The 20656-nt window shown below is 38.1% G+C and overlaps 1 protein-coding gene across 2 annotated transcripts in view; it reads left to right on the top strand.

The window, feature by feature from the left end:
* Positions 1–20656, top strand: part of stau2 (staufen double-stranded RNA binding protein 2) — a 71037-nt gene that overhangs the window by 302 nt on the left and 50079 nt on the right. For both annotated transcript variants that reach the window (XM_087788979.1, XM_087788978.1), the window contains exons 2-6: positions 3342–3542; positions 4672–4802; positions 5072–5231; positions 5381–5516; positions 18069–18228. In XM_087788979.1, coding sequence (XP_087645105.1) covers positions 3350–3542; positions 4672–4802; positions 5072–5231; positions 5381–5516; positions 18069–18228 — 780 coding nt within the window. In that variant the 5' untranslated portion in view covers positions 3342–3349. The remainder of the gene's footprint in view (positions 1–3341; positions 3543–4671; positions 4803–5071; positions 5232–5380; positions 5517–18068; positions 18229–20656) is intronic.

Raw genomic sequence — 20656 nt, 5'->3', positions numbered from 1 at the left:
TGGTCCGGATCGAGACGGATCCGGCCGGTGTGCACGCGTGTGCGTGTTGTGCGTGTGTTTGGAGGAGCTGACAGTCGTCGTCTGCTGCTGCTGCTGCTGGAGAGAACGTTAGCTCGCAGCTAAAGATAACAGTTCTCAGGCACAGTTGCAGGTTCGAATCCTGGCTGAGGCTCGACCCACATACACATGAGTGTCAGCTTTGATTTCTACTCTTATCATGTCTGACCCCCCGAGCTCCATTTATAGGGTTGAATCCATCGACCTTTAAACCAAAATAAAGCTTCACAAAATACACACCTAACCGTGGTACTCACCCCCCCAAGAAATACTGCTGTATTAGTAGATGATGGGATGTGTATTGGTAATAATCTGGGGATACAATCTGTATCACCATAGAGGTACAATGATGAGTTGTATTGCAGTACTGTATGAGCAAGGATATATTTGTGGTATTGTTTGCTGAAGGATTATTGGAAAAAATATAATTGCGATTATTTTCCCGAAATATTGCTATTATTTATGACATGTCTTTTTTTAATGCATTTTTTAATCTAATACAACAAATGATTAACTCTACATTAAAATGTATTTCTCTTTGATTCTCAAGATAAAGTTAAGTTGTTTTTTTTTATGATAAAGGTTAATAAGCATACCTTAAAATAAAGGGAAAAGGTTTATTTAGTTACTCTTATTACACTTGTAAACAATCATAAAATACTCACTGCAAATACTAAAAACTACTATAAAAATGTGCTTAAAGTGTGATTTAAACATTTATATTTATGAGTCATTAATAAATCCTACAAACTTCAGTGCAGAGTAAAGAAAACACTAGTCAGTCATTATATTTTTTCTTCCTGCTATTGTTGCACAATGTCTCGTGTGTTTAGGTGCATTTCCTGTCATACACAATAACATATTATCATTTACACAACTTGAATTGTGTGATTGCATAAGGTAATTTGATGAGCACACACAAACACGCCGGGGGTGCACACACACAGACAGAAATATCCGCAGACATACATCTCGATTCAAATGTATGAACCGATGTCAGGATGTAAAGTTGTTGAAAAACACTGTAGTTTGTTTCTTATGCTGCTCTTTAGCTTCTCTAGACGTCACTGATCATCGGGTTAAAGCGTCTCTCTCCGCTTGGCTACTTGAAAATTAAATGAACATTAAATAAAATCGCAACCTCTGCAGTATAATAATCGCATTTTTGAATATCGTGATTAAATGCGATTCATCTTTTAACCCGTGTTTTAAATCACAATATGTCCAAACATCAGCTTCAAAAGATGCTTGAGTCAACTGTATCCTCTGGTCCTCAGTCATCGCCAGGATCTTGCAGGATGTCATCATTCCTATAGCTGCGGTGGATGTATTGGCCGCTGCCATCTAGCGTCCCCGAAAAGTACACAAAAATGTCGTGGACATCTGCGTGTTAATTGTAAATGAAAATGTTTTAACTATTTTATTTAAAACACCCCTTATTGAACTGTTAACCATAAATAATTATTGTTATGATTTTTTTTTTAATCGATACACTGCTGTCGAATATCGATACAGTATCCTGAAAAAAAAACTAGATTTATCATTCCTAGTAAAAGCATAAGCCCTCACTCGTCCATTTCTTTCATTCTTCTGTACTTAACTTTAACATCAAATGTTTTTTTGCAAATATTTTTGAAACATTATTCATGGGTTGTATATTTTAAATAGATATGTGTAGTATTTCTTGAGCTAAAATAATGGTGCAAACATTGTCAACCATTATTATTACAGCAAGGGATAGTTCAAAATGCAGTGCAGCGAGAGACCAACAAGCTTTCTTGTATAATAAAGTTTTTAATTTGTCGGACTGATAAATGCATATCAGCTGACTTGACACGTGTCCACCAGATATGCAGATGTGCTTCTCATAGAGAACGCAACACATTACGTGTTACATCGATAATAGTCAGGGTCAGTATTTATAAACTAATTTGACTATTGCCATCATGAATGTACATTCTTTCAGCTTTAAAAATCAAAAAATTGTAATGGTTTATACCTTTGATTGATAAGAGCAACGACAACCAGACTTATTTTGATTAAACTTTTTTTTTTTTTGTTGGGTTTCCTGGGAGCTCAGTTAAAAAGGTCCTTAAATTCATTCTCATTTAACTATTGCAAGATGAATCAAATATTTTGCGTGCGGTCCTGTATGTTATTTAATGGTAGTACATGGGAAAAACCATAATCAAAACAATAATCATGCATAGATTTATAGATTTATTTTGTAAATCCCTGCTAAACATACAAGCGGCCTTCTAACATTTAACCCGTCGACATTATTGAAAAGAACACTGTATTTCATTATGATAATGACGATTCCTTTTACAGGTTTAACTCGATGTTTTTGTTTCTGATACATAAAAAAAATTCTTTAGCAGCTAAGGTAAAATAGTTCTGCACTCGTCACTGTAGCATTTTATTAAATCGTATTTACATGTTGGATTCCAAACAAACTATTATATATACTTCTAACATATAAATGATTACAATTTGCTGTTGCAATAGACGATACATCATATTACAGATTGGGTCAGCTGGCCTTGATTTTTGTTTTCAATATAGATAGCATGGTGATTTTGATTTCAAATATTTTCCAAAGCTTCTTTCGATTAAAGGGGGAAACATAAGAAAGATGCCAGGTGACCTATTTAAAAGATCTAAAGATGTTTTATTGACTTAAGTTGCATATTAAGTCAACTTCAAATCCAGACTGCAAATCAAGCCTGTGATCTGACCTATTTTATTCAGCCACTCAACTCCCACAACTGTGATTTATTATTTGGGTCTTTCTGCTCGCTGTGAGGATAATGTTCTTTAATTTCTTTTAAAGCATAAGGTAACGCTCACACCTGTGCAGGTTTTCCTCTGGGACCCCTTTGGCTTCCTCTCTCTGTGCTAAAACACACGTCTAAATGATGATCATATTGATCTCTGGTGCATTTGTGTATTTACTCTTTATCTCTACCCATCATTTCAACTGTTACAGTTCACTTTAATGCAAGTAAAGTCCGACATGTCCTTATTTATGTAGTTGATTATTAAGCATTTATGAGACTTCTCTGGATTCTTGCTGCCGAGCAACAGTATCATCAGCGAAGATCTGTCTAATAATAAAGCTCCATTGTCTGGAAGTGTTGGCACTCGGTGCATCAGAATCCGAGACAGGCCTTCAGGCTGCACATTTGGAAGGCCTTCGCTCCCACAAGTGTGTCCCCTCTAGAGATGGAATTTAATTTCTTCAGCACATTAGCTTAATGATGGTTTTCTCACCGTGTTTGCAGGATAGAACATGGCTCAAGTGAAAGTACAGACGTCGGCACCCCTGGCTGGTCCTGGCCTCGCCACCAGTGTTACGGCCATGTCCAGCCCCGGCTCCATGAGTCTGCAGCCGTCTGTCAACGGCACAGTCGCGGCCCCCACACCTGCCTGCCCCGCTCCAGCAGTCGGATATGGGGAGACCCCTCTGTCACCTGTTCTACCAGGTAAACCACCTTCTGCTCAGAACCTCCTGGCTTATTAAGATTGATGCTTAAAGTGCTGCTGGAGTTGTTTTCTCAACTTACTTTATGGATCATTCATTGGGTCAAAATAATATTTAATATAGTTGTGGTATATTTTTTAAAATGGAAATACACGTAATATCTTAAACTGCTTTTGTTATTATCATACATATTTAATATGGAATATTTAACACACACACACACACACACACAGAAAGATCTGATTTAGATATGTTTTAATACAACAGAGTGAATTAAAAAGTTGTTTTATATATATATATATATATATATAACAATATATTTATTTGCTCCGACTCTCACTATTTACATACTCAATTTATATGATTTACATGTAGAGGATTATATAAATATATGTCGAATAAAAAATAAATACTACATAATAATGTAAATACCGAATATAGCAGCAAATAAACAGATAATAAAATAATCCCCAAACATGCCTTGATATGTTAACATTTGGTGCAGACAACAGAGAACGTTTCAATGAACTTCAGGGTGATTATTAAATCTGGGTGTATAAATAGCAGAGCAGCGTCTCCAGCACTTGTCCGTCAACATGATGCAGCTGATGAGATATAAAAACACAAGAAAGAGAGGGAAGTAAAAGACTCTCTGACTTCTTTTATGACCGGTACGAGCTCTGAACCAACAATTTTCTTCCAACCTTAGAAACCTCACACACCCACTGATCTCGTTCATTCTTAATCCAGGTTATTTATATTCCATAGATGGATTTAAGAACCCAGATTTGAGACAACACTGCCCCCTCCTCCCACTTTTATTATTGCCTCCCTGACATCAGCCTAAGACTTATGATTTTTTCAAAACCATTCAAAGATTGTCCAGTGCTGACACTTCAATCCAGTTTAATCTGTAAAAAAAAGGCTCAACACACAAGTTAATGTTTGTCTGCAGAATGTGTTGGGATCCATTTAATGTAAAACTGGCTGAAGATCTGTTGTTACTAGTGGTAGTTAAAAAAAACCATCAGGTTAGGTGCCTTGTGAATATTGGAGATCAATATTTTTATAATTTTCTTTGTCAATTTTGTGTTCATTATAAATAATAACGTTTTCCTTTTTTCCTTCAGGCCTGCCCCAGGAAGACATGGCAAACCCTAAAGAGAAAACTCCAATGTGTTTGGTGAATGAGTTAGCCCGTTTCAACAGGATCCAGCCTCAGTATAAGCTGCTCAACGAGAGAGGCCCGGCACATTCTAAGGTCGGGGGGAGATTTCTGTTTAGATTTTTAGTTTTCTTTTTTTTTTAACATCAAATGTTTTTTTGCAAATCATTTTGAAACATTATTCATGGGTTGTATATTTTAAAATAGATGTGTGGAGTATTTCTTGAGCTAAAATAATGGCGCAAACATTGTCAACCATTGTTATATATTATTGAGATTTTTTGGTTTGTTGTTGGGTTGTTTTCTTTTTTTTTTAAGTGTAAAAGACAATACAAAATGTTGTCCACTGTGTGGCGCTGTTGCAGATCTTCACCGTGCAGCTGACGTTGGGGGAGCAGCAGTGGGAGGCAGAGGGAACCAGCATCAAAAAGGCCCAGCATTCCACCGCGGCCAGAGCCCTGGATGAAAGTGTCCTTCCCAGACCAGCACCTCGATCCCCTAAAGTTGACATCAACAGCAACCCAGGTAACCATGGCGACAAATCCAACGCCGTATTAACGACTCTTCCCGCGACTGATACTGAGAAATGGTGTTGACGCTCTGGCGAGAAGCAGCATCTCTGTTGATGTGATACACACTATAAGTTATTGATGATGAATATTGACGTGTTATAGGAAGTATTACACCCACGGTGGAGCTGAACGGTCTGGCTATGAAAAGAGGGGAACCGGCCATCTACAGACCTTTGGATCCCAAACCCATTCCCAACTACAGAGCCAACTACAACTTCAGAGGGATGTTCAACCAAAGGTGAGATTGGGAGGTTTGGATTACTTTTATTATTGATGATGTTTTTGTAAATTGAAATAACTACTATATAATGTAAAGTTCCTGGTAGCATTTTTTAAAATTAAATATTATAAAGGCTTTTAACTCTTCTTGTATAGTACTTTTTTTTGTCAACCATTCACAAATGCATCATCAACGTGTACAAATATATCTTAAATCAAAACTGACAGTTCACCCCTCATGTCGACTAAAGGTTGGGATTATTTTCAGAGTGATCTGTTTATTTTTAGATTTATAGGCAAAAACAAAGCACATCCAGTTATACTGTCTACACTGGACGTGCCCGCGATAATTACCCAGAGTACTCCCTGTATGTGTCGCTTGTTATTCCTTAAATTTCTGCTACGATCAAGCTGAAAATATAAACTTATTTTAAGTGTTTCTGGAACAATTCATCACGTTGAGGCTTCTATACAAGAGTTACAGACGAGTACCATGGAGGTATTCGGATGTTTTTAAGTGTATTTTTGGATCCAACTAAGCTCCAGTCGCTACAAACATTTCAGCCTATAACTCTAAAAAGGAACAGATTACTTTGAAAACAACCCACTGTCGACATGAGGTTGAGTAGAAAATGAGTGGTTTGAATTTTGGGTGAAGTAATTAAATTGTCCTCCAGGTGGCAGTATGTCCTCGTGTAATACGCTTTTATAACACCCAGACCTGTCCACAGTGATTGAACTGTCCGCTGTTACACAAGACTAGAGTGTCATGCATGACGTTTTCATTCTCGAAAAATGGAGTAGATGAGACTTGCTTTGTTTCGTTAAAACATTTTTGATGTGAGTACTTAAGTGCTCATGAGGGAAAAAAAGAATAGTTTTCTGTTGACAGGGGCTTCCATTTAATTTAAAGTCTTTTAATTCAGTGATGGTCAGTTCATTCGCCGTCTCTCTTTGTCTTGTAATAGTTCCTATATAATGTTCACACACTCAGCGCTGTACAGTGTAATAACAACATATGTTTTAATTTGAAGCCTGTTTATTCTAAATCTAGTTAATGTGTCTCTCATGACGCTTTACCTAAACCTAGTCTTTGCTATGTTGAGTTTCAGATAAACCATTTGTCTTCCCTTTGTATGTTCTTGTCAACATCAGAGCCTTTTACTAACCATCGCAACATGTACATGTACATACATTATGTGTACATTGAATCAAAACAAATCCTCGATCACAAAAGGCGATTTAATACAGTTTATTTAACCTTAAGCAAGTTTTCATTTGTAGTTAACGTTTCAAAGTAACACGTGATATAGAAACAAACAAGGAGACTTGTTTTGTTCTCTCTTTTAAGCTGTGTCTCCGTTAAACTAACTCAGTGTGTTTCTCATAGTGACCCAACATCTGCAGCTAAATAAAAAACCTTTTAATAAGATCCCTTTTCCACCTGGATGTTTACACACCATGGTGTTAATGTTATTTATTATGCATTGATTAGTGAGATTAAGCAGAAGGATCTGTTATGGACTTGATTGTCAACCGTTTGAAATTAAATTGTGGCAAAACAATTGGGAAACTTTGAACAATGACCATGTTTTTTTTACCAGAAAACTCAGTCCCGTCTTTAGAGCTTGAGTAAAGCTCATCACCTGAACAATTGTGAGGCGATTACAAAGATTCTACTTCTCAGAACATTGACGTTCAGACGACTCTCTTGGTGTGTGTTGTTGGTGCTTCTTACATATTCACATAGATTTAAATCACTTTAGATTATTAAAGGGCAACTAATGTGAAAACCCAACTCTCCTGACTCGCATGTTTAAAATGAAGTCTTCCTCTCCAAGATGCAGTAAGTCTCTCATCATGACCATGTTTTGAATTTATTACTTTTTAAAGTTCTCTCCCGTCTGAAATGTGGGCGAACAAGAGGTTACAAGAGCCATTATGACATGATAATGGCTTCATTCCTCCTCCAGCCAGCTGTGATCACGCCCCGCTTTGTTTATACAACGCGTCCCTTGGAGGTGGAGACTTCCAGTATTTACAATGTTGAATGTTTGACAAATCACAGCAGGGTGCGTGTGGTTATGGTAAACAAGATACAATCTCCAGAAAAACTAATTTATTTCAGTGGGCGGGGCTTAAGCACATTTTCTAATGTAAATATTTCAATGAAAAGAGAGTTTTGAACAAACAGACATTCTGATGAGTACAAAAGAGTCCAACATCTATTTAAGACACACTTACATCAACGCGTTAGTTGCCCTTTAAGGGAATCTCGGCTGCAACGTTGGATAACAGGAGTCTAGTCAGCAGACAGTCTAGCATCTGGCTCACATCTTCTGCTCGTTGACCCATGCAGCAGCGAACAGGGGGTGAAAGACAAATGTTTTTGAGGTGGGGAAGGAAATCTGTCTTTAACTATCTGTCTGTCAATGTCATTCACAGAGATAAGTTTCAAAGAGACAAGCTTTATACCTTCCTGCTGTATTTAGTTTCCTGAAGCGACTTCATCAGTAGAAATGCTAATGATGGTGGATGTGAAGGCTCATGGGAGGAGGAGGAGGAGGAGGATGGTGGGTGGTGGTGTCAGAAACATGAAAAGAAATAAGAGCATCCATTATCTCAAGGTCACTTATGTTTTCATAAGGTCTCTCTATCAATGTATTTGAGCTCTGAATTAATGAAAGTAAGACCTTCCCAATATGAATTCTCTTCATTAGTTGACTGACTATGTGGCAGAATGACAGGCCATATCCATAATCCCTCATCATAACGGCGCCATAGTGAAACTAAGGTTTCCATATGCCCATGTCCTTACCTATTATGATGAATAAGAGTGATCTGGGATCGTGTTGATGGAACATCGAGCCATTAAAAGGGCAGCCTGGCTCTGATCCATCAGCGCTCTAATCACCAGCCGAGACCAGTATTGATTCGTTCAGAAAGTGCTCCGATGACAAAATATGGCGATAATATGTGACGTGCATTAATCTGTGTCCCAATGAATCTTATTTATGGCCAAAAGCCCGGGAGTAATTTCTTACCATTCGTGCTCACATTTAGATCTTGCCATCCATCTCTGTTCTCACGTAGACTTTTGGATGCAATTGTTCATTTTCCAAACTAAATTTAGGAACGTTTTTGATGACGTTCCATAATTCCAAGTGGCTATTTAGAATGATGAGAATTCTTTTGCAGCCAAAATACGTTTTTCTTTTTTTTTTAAGTAAAGTTTCGTCATTAATTTCAAGAATTACCAGTTTCTTCAAGGATTTTTTCAACACCTCTTTCCAGTAAATGATCAAATACTTGTTCAGCCATTGTTTCACGGTCTTGGATAAAGTGTTGAACAGACTTTTTACAATGATGGCTGCGAGACGAGACACTTAATTCCAGTCATGGGATTTGCGACAATACGTTTATCCTAATTAGAACTATTTTATCGTTGAAGTCAATTCTATGTAGGAATTAGAACGACACAGTTTCGAACAACACATCTTTAAAACCGTATATCATCAAGTAAATACGTTGTGAATTCAAGTGATGACTGATGAACACTAATGTAAATGCTAAATGTTCAGATTTAAACATTGAAGTATCATGTTCAATATGTTTGCACAAAACTCTCAAAGTTATTTTGTTTTATCCGGAATAATTTGTCGTTGTGCGACTCAATGGCGTTTTTGCGTGATCCTGGAATTCTCTGTATGAATGTGAGAAATGCAAAGAGTTTGCTGCAACACAAAAACCCTTTGACTGTGAATACCGACCTCTGCTGTAGGGCATTAGCCGAATAATCAGATAGGGACTGTAGCAGGTAAGCGCAAATGCTTACGGGTCTGTTTGTACTTCTTCCATTAGCTCAACCAAAGCACAATCTTCCCATGATTCTTTTCTATAGTGAACCCTTTCCACCTGTATCTGTGTGTTAACCCACAGGTATTGTACTGTACAACCTGCTACACACTTCCCTCTTACTCTATCATATATATTCCCTTATTAAAACTTTCTGTGATTTGCATGTTTCAAAAGCTCGACGGGGACATGCTGTGCACTTTCTTCCACTGGAGATATGGTTTCTCTTGTACGTCACATCATCACTGTTGCCAAAGGTAGCTGCCAAAGCCCACAGGCTGAACACATCAGAGGAGCAACCTTTTATTGTTGCGCTCCATTTTTTGTGTGTGCGTTAAATATCCTCACATGTCTGTGTCGAATAGTAAATCAGATGACTCCGTTTGCAGACCAAATAAATTACTATAGGCGACAGGCCAGTCTAAAGAATAATTTGTCCAACTGGGTGTAAACTTGTGGAGCAAAAACAGTTTTGGGTGATAGGACGGGGGTGGAGGAGTGGAACTCAACTCCAACAAAAACAATGGATTCAGGCTCAAAACGACTCGATGGCGCTTCGGTCTGCCCTCGCCTCCATTGTCTTTTGCTCTAAATATTTTCACTGCTCCTTCCATTGACGGGTCAAGTATCGTGCTCAAGATTTTGGACTGAACAGCGGGTGAATGAGGGCATTGCTATAGGCTGCTAACCTGCTCAAGTAGCTGGGATTGGCTCCACATGATAACCCTTTGTTTAATTTCAACTCTATGTTCAGGTATGATTCGATTCCAGTGGTCCTTTATTTATTTAAACAAATTGTCTATTGCTTTTTGACCCCTGCAGGGTCATTGATTTTTATCAGTAACCTTTAGCACTGAGCCTTCCTGTCTGTTAAATTAGTTGATTATTTTAAACATATGATACGAAGTTGTCGTCCAGTAAAAAGTTATATGATGTATGGCTGTCAGTGTTTGACTCCTGCTTCTCCCGCTCAGTATCTTCTGTCTAATTATCTAAATAAATTAACATTTTAGTTCACATAACTCAAGCTGCCAGAGAGCATCGGAAACTGCCAGAGAGCATCCCATAATGTGACATTAAATGACGGCGTCATCACATTAGGTTAAGCATCTGCATCTAATTTCTTTTCAAAGGTGTTTGTTTTTAATGGTTTTTTGGGTTTTTTTTTGCGTTTCTATAAAAAGACCTTTTAAACAACGAGTAATCTATGCTGGCTTTGTTTTTCATGCCAACCAGATTAAGTCGGCATGTTCAAATGTTTAATTGGTCAATGAATTAATGATGTTGACCTGGGAAAAACAAGTTAGAATGCAGGTCGAATACTCTCCACACAGTTTTCACACTGTGATGAAGTAAAAACTTGTCTTTTATTGGGGTATTTTTTAAATTAGGGGAAGCGACAGACTGTGGTGAAATAAACATAACGAGGTCAGCAGGTTCTATTTTACACCAAGACAGCCAACTACTCCGGAAAGGTGTTTGCCGATGACTGACTAGCAACAGAAACTATTAACTTATAATGTGGATTACAAATTAAATTTAAGGTCACATATTTAATTTAGCCATTAGAAGGAAAAAATTTTTTACAGAGTATGAGGGGCCCTTTTAAATAGTTTAGTCCAGTTGATCATTTAGTTTTAAGTAATTAAGTATAAGTTATTACCTACCGTAGAATACTAGCTGTGCAGAAAAGTATTGGACATTGTTGGTCCAGAGTCATCCGTGTTTGTCAACACATTCAAATCTAAACTATAGAATGTGAAACTACTAATAGATTATAAAGAATTCAGAAGATTATTTGTAATAGAACTGGTGAATCTACATTAAAAACGGAGCATTTTAAAATAGTCTATTGTCTGACGTATCTTTTCCCGCTTGTGTTGTGAAAGTTTTCTGTAGTATCGTCTTTGGTTGACACAATTTAGCCTCAAGTCTTTGTAAAATCACCTCATTATCATTTGGCTTCAGGCTTCAGTGTTCTAACTGTGTTTGACATGGTAATAATGTTGAGTGAAGCGCTGTAAGTCAGCAATAATCTGAAACAGGAGACAGCAGGTGAGCTTATGAGACCCGGACTTTTGGCGAGCCCGGCTCGGAAGGAGAGCTCCGAGAAATGATTACAGAGCTCGCACGGAGGGAGCGCTTTAATCTCGTGCACAGAAATGAAACCACAACAAACTCTCAAAACAATGACCTCTATCAGGTTTCAACCGCTTAATTATAATACCTTATAAAACGCGTGTTTAATGTTCCGTATCTCCCGGAGCCTGATGATTTGAACTTGTTGTTGGGGAAATCTTTGCTGCACTAGTTGGTATATAAGTAGCTTTTTTAAATGCCTTTGAAGAAAATTCCTCAACAAAATATTATTAAAAAAAACCTTTCTGGTGGTTTATTATTTTAAAACGGTTTTATCTGTATTCAATTCACATCGGTAAGCATTGCCAAAATAATATTTGCTGATCAATAAATGTAAACATTAAAAATAAAAGAATTAAAAAGAGTTCATATCTATCATACAGAAAACAATCATATGAATAAAAACAACTTTCAAGGGTGATCTTACCTAGCAACAATAACCAGTGAGTTTGTCAAAACCGTCACTTAAAGATGATTTCTTTTAGTAATTTGTTTGTGATTCGTAAGCATAGATTTCTGTCAGTTGAGCAAGACACTCGAGTGGCAGCTTGTAACCACACAAGTGAATGAAGAAACTTTAAAATCTTTATAAATCAACGCATTGTACTATTAATTGAACCAAAATGTATCTTTAATAATGACACTTAATACATTTGGTCAATGCTTGCTTGGCTCCTGTTTTCGAGTGCTAACAACGTTGTTTTCACAACTTCGCTATTATTATAACTATCTCTCCAAGGATATGCATCAAACCTTACGTATCTATGATCGTGACTCTCTGTTTAGCATCAGAAAGTCGATGGCAGACTTTTACATACGGGACAGTTGTGATCAAGCGTTTCCTCTGTTTGTCATCGACACGAACTCTCCGGATTATCTGCTGCCCTGTCGGACACCGGGTGAGTTCCGAAAAAGATCAAGAAGAGGTTCACATTTTGGTGTCTAAGTCAAGAGAAGACTCGAGTCTGAGTCTATGACAGCACGACAGCGCCTTCGTTTGCCTGGACCTCAACGGAGATCTTGGAGCCTTCAAAGCGCAGGAGTGGTGGTCAGATGTTTTCATTTCCTCTTTTTTAATTCGGTGTTTACTCCGGAGCTACCCACATGGAAGAGTTTATTCGTCTTAATGAACTTTGTCCTGCTGGCTGCACTGTTGAAGGGAAGCCCCGCCCCTGTCGTGGTGGTTTGGCTGTTGTTAATAGAGATAGTTGTTCATGCAAAGTGATTCAGACACAGGAATTCACTTCTTTTGAGTCTCGGATGATCTTAGTTGGTTCTACAAGACCTTTCTATTGTGTTTCAATCTATTGTCCGCCTGGTCAAGTGACAGGACTTTAGTGACTTTTTATCTTCCATTATTCAAATGGAATCTGTTCTTATTCTTGGAGACTTTAATCTTCATGTTGATGACGTCACATCTTGCTCTGCTAAAGAACTTTTAACTTTAAGTGAAGAATTTAATTTTAAGCAACATGTTTCTGAACCCACTCATCAAAAAGGCATCACTTTAGAGTTTTTACTCTTGGCCTGGACATTTCTAATGTATCTGTACATGATGTCCATCTGAGTGATCATTCTCTTGTCTTGTTTAACCTGGACTTCATCCCTGAACCTAAACCCTTAAAGGTTCTCAGAGTTGTGTCATCTCAGCCGATACTGCAGACCGTTTTTCTGCTATGTTTGACCCGATTTTCTCCAATGATTGCCTTAACGTGGACAGTTTGATTCACTGTTTCACTGCTCATTGTGTTGAGATACTCTATCAAGTACCTGTTAAATTGAAATTGAAAAATTCAGAAAAAAAAGGTTCCCCTGGACAAATGAAGATCTCCTGAGCGTCTCTGGAAGTCCACTAAACTTGAGGTGCACATATTTCACTTCAGGGTACTGATGTCTTCATACAATGAGATTACGCTAAATGTGGACAAAACTCTGGTTATTGCTCCTGAAGATAAGGTTCCAGGGTTGAGTCAGTACTTGTTCGTCTTAGGCCAGTCTGTCAAACTGAGCCTCAAAATTTTGGGTGTTGTATTTGACAAAGACATGTCTCTAGTACAACACTGCAGAAAACTGACCAGAAACTGTTTCCTTCAACTGAGAAATATCTCTAAACTTAGGCTGTGATGTCACAACACGATCTGGATCTTATAATCCATGCGTTTGTGTCTTTTCGTTTAGACTATTGTTACTATAAACAGTTTTTGTTCTTGTCTTAACAAGAAGGAGCTGTCTCGCCTGCAGTTGATACAAAACTCTGCAGCGAGAATTCTGAACTGCTCTAGTAGGAGAACTCACATTTCTCCGATCCTTAAAACTCTTCACTGGCTGCCAGTTTCTTTCAGGATCAGTTTTAAAATTCTGGTTCTTACTTTCAGAGCAATTCATGGTCAGACCTAATATCATTGATCTGATCCAGACTTACACCCCAGCTCGGGCTCTGAGGTCTGTGGATCAGAATCTACTGATGGTTCCTCGCACACGGTTCAGGACCAGAGGAGAGAAATCCTTCCAGGCTGTTGCTCCTAAGCTTTGGAACGATCTTCTTCTCCCTCTGTGTTTGATTGATCTACTGACTCCATCAAGAAAAATCTTAAGATGTTCTTATTTGTGCAGGCTTTTCTCTGGTTTTCTGTAAATCCTGTGTTTGTCTTATGTGTCTCGGCCTTTTAAAGTATATATTTTAGCTGTATATTGTTTTTGTTTGTTAAAGTGCTTTGTGACCCTGGTCTAGAAAGGCGCTTTACAAGTAACGTTTACTTACTTACTTACTTTGTATGTGCTGCTAACATATTGTTCTACAGTCATAGATTATTATATAAAGATAGTTTTGCCCTTAATGTTCATCTCACTCTGTGTTTTTGTACATTCATTTAAACAAAATAGCAACAAAGCAGTTTCCTTGGCAAGTTTAGTTTCTGTCTGTTATCATGTTTGTTTGTGCAGATGCCCACATATCGACCACCAACGTTTCTTTACACGGAAAACCAGAACATTGTTTGCAATTTGATTCAATGTTATTTTTCATGCTGGCCAAGTAACATTCTGGAGAATGATTAATTTCTAAGGGAGTCACCAGGAAATCCTGTGTGGTTTCAATTGTCATAACTTGTCCGAAGAAATTTCACTACATCCTCACCACAACTGTTAATGTTTAGTTGGCTCCATGAGCCGTTTCGTCACCTCAACGCTGCATCACACTTGCAGTTGCGTGAGGATGAAAAGAAGAAAAGCAATGGCGGCGGACACAAGGAATACATTTCTGAATGACGGGCTGGATGGAAAAAAGAAGTCTGGCAAGAGTGAGAGTGTGCAGCTGGTGGGAGAGCAAGACTGCCCAAGTTGCTACAAATTTTGTCGCTCAAAAGCTCTGTCACTCTTTTTACCCTCAAGGGGCAGCCAAGTCCGCTTTTTCAAATCACAGTGTGTTTTTGTTTCTGTGTAATTGTTTATTTGGCAAAAGATGTTTTGGTGGTCAAGCTCATTAACACTGAAAAGGAGACCAGGCCAACCGATCCTTGTTCTTGTGTTTCCTTCTGTTTCTGCTGCACATGTAAGAATAGGGTTTTAACATGGATGAAGTTTTTTGTTGTGATACAAATATATCTTTGAATTGGCTTACAGCTGTAATCTGTTGGCTCAGATTAGTCATTTGTATTTATAGTTACTTTAATTTAACCACAAGTTCCTTATCGATTTACATTTCCCGTTCAATCCAAACCCTGAAGGGTACATTTTAGATTTACATTTCATGTTAAAAATACAAGAATAATATTGTAAAATAATAACAATTCAAATGTGAAGTGTTTTTGCTTCAAACTGGCATGAATTTGTTGGAATAGAGAAGTCAACTTTCAGATTTAGATTTACTTTAATAATTCCTCTGGAGACATTATTTGGGAAATTGGGTTTCCATCAGAAGGGCTGGCTCTGTGGTTGGCATGAAGCTGGACTCACTGGTGACAGTTGCTGAGAGGAGATCATTGAACAAACTATTCAATCATGTCAATCATGGATGATGACAGTCATCCTCTGAACACCGTCATCAGTGAGTAGAGAAGCAGATGATCCTTCCGAGGTGCAATACAAATAGACTCAAGGACTCATTCTTTCCTCGGGTTATTAGACTGTTTAATTCTTGGTTTGGGGGCAGGAGTGGAGTAAAGGTATCATGATGTTCTGTTCTATGTTAATCTTTGTATCCTTTGTCTTCGTTATTATTTTTGATCTATGTTCTTTATCTTTAGACTTAGATTGTATCATCTTGTTCTTTCTCTTTATTTCTCTTTGTTCTTGTTCTTGTTCTTGTTCTTATTTTATTTTTATTTTTAATGTATGAATAATTGCTGTATTGCTGTGTCTAATTGGAAAAAAACAATTTCCAATAAAGTTCTACCTAACCTAACCTAACACAGCAGATGATAGTTTCATTAAAAACAAGAACAAAGCGCAAATTAAAAAGGACAAGGTCAAGGGATAACAAAGTGCAAATATAAAGAACATATATCAAAGGGAATAATGCAAAGAAAAGGATACAAAGATCAACATAGAATAACATCATCCCTTCACTCCGCTTCATTTATGACAAAACCCTAGAGAAATATCATCGTAACCTCTCTTTCGCCGAGATTTCAGACGGGGGAGAACATTACAAAGTAATAAATTCCAAACATGGTCATGATGAGAGACTTACTGCGAGAGGAAGTTTTTATTCAACATCAAGATATCAGAGCAAAATGTCATTTAGTTTTTTGATTATATTGACATTCTGTTTCATCCATCTCCTGGAATGAAAGTTTGTGTCTGATTCGACTGATGTTAAAATGACTCACAGATGAAATGCTAACCTTTCCCTCAGAGCCAACGTTATCGACAGCGGAGCTTCATTCTCTGCTGCTCAAAGGCCGACGAGTTATCATTTAATTAAACTTTACATGCTCGCGCCGTTTCTCTAAATCTCGGGGATCAAACCACGTGGTTGTTTTTTCAGAAACATTTCTTTCGTAGTGTGTGTTCACACTTTTGTATAAGTCATTCTTTTCCCATCATTTCTGGTGGGGTCTAACGTAATCCTCGCCTCGCCTCTCTCCTTATGTCTTATCTCTTCCTCCCTGCACCTGTACTGGGGGGTTCGGTTCCAGCTGCTCCTCGCTCTGCTCGGTGCTGTTGGCTGGACACAAGTGTTTCACTTGGCATGTCCTCTGAGACCCTGAGGCCATGCTTGACATGCAATGGCCAGGCAGACCTCCGCCCAAGAAAGACTCCCATGGCCATGGGGAGCTGAACACAGATGGATGAAAAGAGGGCTCAGCGTTGAGGAAGGACCTTCTGTGAAAATGCTGACTCACAGTTTGGACCGCAGGGTAGAATTGAAAGTCAAGATGTGAAGGACAGATGTTAATAGAATTTTTTTTAATTTTTTTTTTACACATGTTTAAATGTTTATGGCACTATTAAGCTGTTGTTGTTGTGTGTATGCATATGTATATGAATATACATTAGTCAACTATTTGTGTTTATAGTTCTGTTAGTCTGTTAGTCTCTAGTTCAAAATCTGTTACGGCCCTTGATTCCTAGTCCGGCAGAATTGAGAACTCTTGCAATGAACCTTCTTCATCCATAGTACTAAGCATTAGAGGCCAGACTCTCCTCGTGGGATGTGTTTCCGCACATGCCGGACGTGTAATTAAATTTTATCGCTGATCTCCTCCATTGTATGAAATGACGATTCTGTCAACTCGGCCCTTGTAGTGTTAGTGTCGTCCCGATCCATCCATCCAGCTCAAGTTTCCTCCCAGCTTCTCTTTACACGCTGCCTTGATTAGATAAAACAACATCGGATTAAGGGTTAACCATCATGACCAGACGCCTTTTGTCTATTTTTCATTTTTACTTGTCTGGCTCTCAAATTGACCACACACACCCAAAAGTATTAAGTCTGGAATCACACAGCTGTCTCAGTGCCAACTAGGATAATCGGAGGTCACAGGAAATTAATCCGAAGTAAACATGTAGAAAGGGAATTGCTCAACTCCAGGGAAGTTTGTTTTGATTCCTTATAACATGTATCACAATGTGGATAAACATTTTCTACATGCGAGCTCAGTTACAACCACTGAAACCTTCACATTATGGGAAAATATGTGATTTCCTAAAATAAATCAAACCAAATATATACATCGAAAAACACACATTCATTTTTTTGCAAATTGAATATTTGCTTGTCCTGAGTATCGTGTGCACACACAAAGACATGCAGACACTGTATATATTAACCATGGTAGCAGTTCAGTACATCTGTGTCTGGAGTCGGATAAAGAAAAGAAAATATATGTTTGCTTCTGACAAAAAAGGCCAGAAAAATGGGAATCTGGTCTTTGTGGGGGGGGGTAAGCCAGCACTCTGTTATGCTCGCATTGAGGAGGTTCCACTCCAAAAAATGATGTGAATATTGCCCATTACTTCTCTGTTTTGGAATGAAATGAAGTGCTATTTGTTTGTTTGGTTTCTTAAATCATTTTTTCAAGTAAACATTTGTCATCTGTCGTCATTTTTGTTAACGTTTTCTTTTCCCCCACAGGTATCACTATCCTGTTCCTAAGATCTTTTTTGTCCAACTCTCAGTTGGGAGTCATGAGTTTATTGGAGAGGGACGGACCCGCCAGGCAGCCAGACACAACGCGGCTATGAAGGCCCTGCAAGCCCTCCGCGATGAACCCATCCCCGAGCGACCGCCACAGGTATCCAAACAACACTTGTCAAGCGTTAGATACTAGGGCAAAGTTAAAGGGCATCTAATGTGTTGATTTAAGTGCCTCTTAACTAGATCTTTGACCTCTATTGTATCATCAGTATGTGTCTGTTTATATAAAACTTTTTTTTATTAAATTCACATTAGAAAATGTTCTTAAGCCCCGCCCTTTTCAAACATGTTTATCTGGAGAAAGAATGTGTAAGATGTGATTACAGCTGGCTGGAGGAGGAGTGAAGACATTATTACGTTATAATGGACTCCACTCACGTAACCTCTCATTCGCCGGGATTTCAGATGGGGGGAGAACTTTATAAAGTAATAACTTCAATCGACATGAGGAAGATTTCAACATTTGAAACATGCGAGTAAAACAGGAAAGTTGGGTGATATTAGAATAGTAATAAGTATTAAGTCAGTGCTGTCAACTGTGCAGCTATAGATCAATGATTCAGTCAATACAATTATTGAATCATGGAAGTTTCTTTTATTAATTTGTCTTTTTGTATGATGTGTTTTTTAAACAAATGTGCAAATAGCTGTTTGGTAACTGTTTCCAGTTCATATATTCATTCAATGTGGTTAATAGAAGCTTCATAAACTTGTCACCCGCTTACAAAAATACATGTCAAATTTGTTGCTGAGCTTAGAGCGACAGAGAGCGTTCATGTTTATGCAGCACACTGTGGATTTGTGTTAAGTGACTACTGATGAAAATATGTTTGGGTGTATGCAAGGTTGACAGATTGCACAATATTGCAGGCTCGAAGACATCTGCTGTTTTTTTTTTTCTCCATGTGCTGAATGCAACAGGACTTTTCTCGCAAGAGCATTAATTAGGCGTTTGCTTTGCTATTTTATCGTGTCCCTGCAGGGTTGTTGTAATATCAGAAGTGAGCTGGTTCTGAATTGATTTGATGGATGTTCCAGACCCTGAGGGAAGTCCAGACTATGACAGGCAGTAAAGAGAAAAAGGAAAGGTTACACTGTATCAATTTCTTTTCATGAAATTAATTCTCGCTGCTTCAATGTTGCCAGACGTAATTAGGAGTTCAGAGACTTGCACAACACAGCGTGACCCTGCAGTAGAGCAGATAGAGGAACTCGAACCTCTCAGTTGCTGTCCAACTATTCTGCCTGCTCCGTCATGAGGCCCGAGCTTCCCTCTTGTACCTTTTATTTATTGCTCTTCACTTCATTTACTAAAAGTATTAGTTCCCAACATTCAATTTAACCAACTTAGTGGACTTTAAATCAAATCCCTTTTTCAAAAGCAGCAGCTCTAGTGTCCTTCTTCATGGAGACAGTCTTCGAGGACAGAATTTCAGTTTCAATATGTAGAATGCCTGGTGTGCTATCGTGGGATTGAATCTAAATCCATGCAGGTTTAATTACTCTGATGTAAAACTTAAGCCTTGCTATCTTTCTGGTTTGAGTTTGTTCCAGTCAGGGATTTACTTGGTTGCCACTGTACCTCTCCATAGTTACCCTCCAGGCATCGCTCCTAACTGTTGTTATCATCTCCCACCGGAAATCAAATTACCCCATATCCTCAGCGCCTGGCATCGGCTGTGGTTATTCAAAACGCTTTGGCTCTCCTCAGTTGCCTGACTCGCTTTCTTGCGGCGTCTTCTTCCATAAATGAGCTCTTTGTTTGTCGATTCTTCTGAGTCTTGCTTTACAAATTACAGCACATTGTGTCTCCAGCCCTGTCATCCTGTCTCATATGAGTGTGTGCAGCTACATGCTGAAAATGAATCAACACATTGAGGTAGCGTTTTAATTTTCAACAAGTTGTCTAACCTTTATTTGCTGACAGCGAATGAAAAAAGTTTGCTTGTGCAAGGAAAAGTGATTCATACTTGTAGGATTTGTTTGCAATTCTATGCTTAGAGTTTCTGCTAAACTGCCAAATAGAATGACAATAAACAGTAGATCCTGGCTTGAATGTTTATGCATCATTTCTTTGTACACAGAATAGAGTGTGTACATACATTTAAACGTGACAAAGAAAATATATTAAATCCTACGATCTCTGTTTGCAGTTTGCACTAAAATACTTATTAACGCTGTTTCAGGCAGTATTTTTCTACTGGAATGAGCACAACCTTCAGGAAACACATTTTCTATATCTAGCTTGTTTCTATCCGAGCAACATTGTTGCGGAAAAACCATCTATTCACCCGAGACCTTTCATGGTAGACCTCTATTCATCATTGTCAAGACAGGGTTAATGTGCTTTATCATTTATGTTCAAGGTTCTTTCAGAGCGTTTACCTGTTATATAAACATTATTCAAGCCATTTCCATTTTTTTTTTACCTTTTTAGATGAAACCTACAAGGTTATGGAAAACTGCAAGAAGTTAATGAAATAAAGTTTGCACAGCTGTGATCGTTTCACAATATTCTAACTTAA

The sequence above is a fragment of the Callionymus lyra genome, chromosome 4, assembly GCF_982586985.1.
Source record: "Callionymus lyra chromosome 4, fCalLyr1.hap1.1, whole genome shotgun sequence".
Taxonomy (NCBI): domain Eukaryota; kingdom Metazoa; phylum Chordata; class Actinopteri; order Syngnathiformes; family Callionymidae; genus Callionymus; species Callionymus lyra.
The sequence above is the reverse complement of the archived record's forward strand: the minus strand, read 5'-3'. Positions and strand labels throughout refer to the sequence as shown.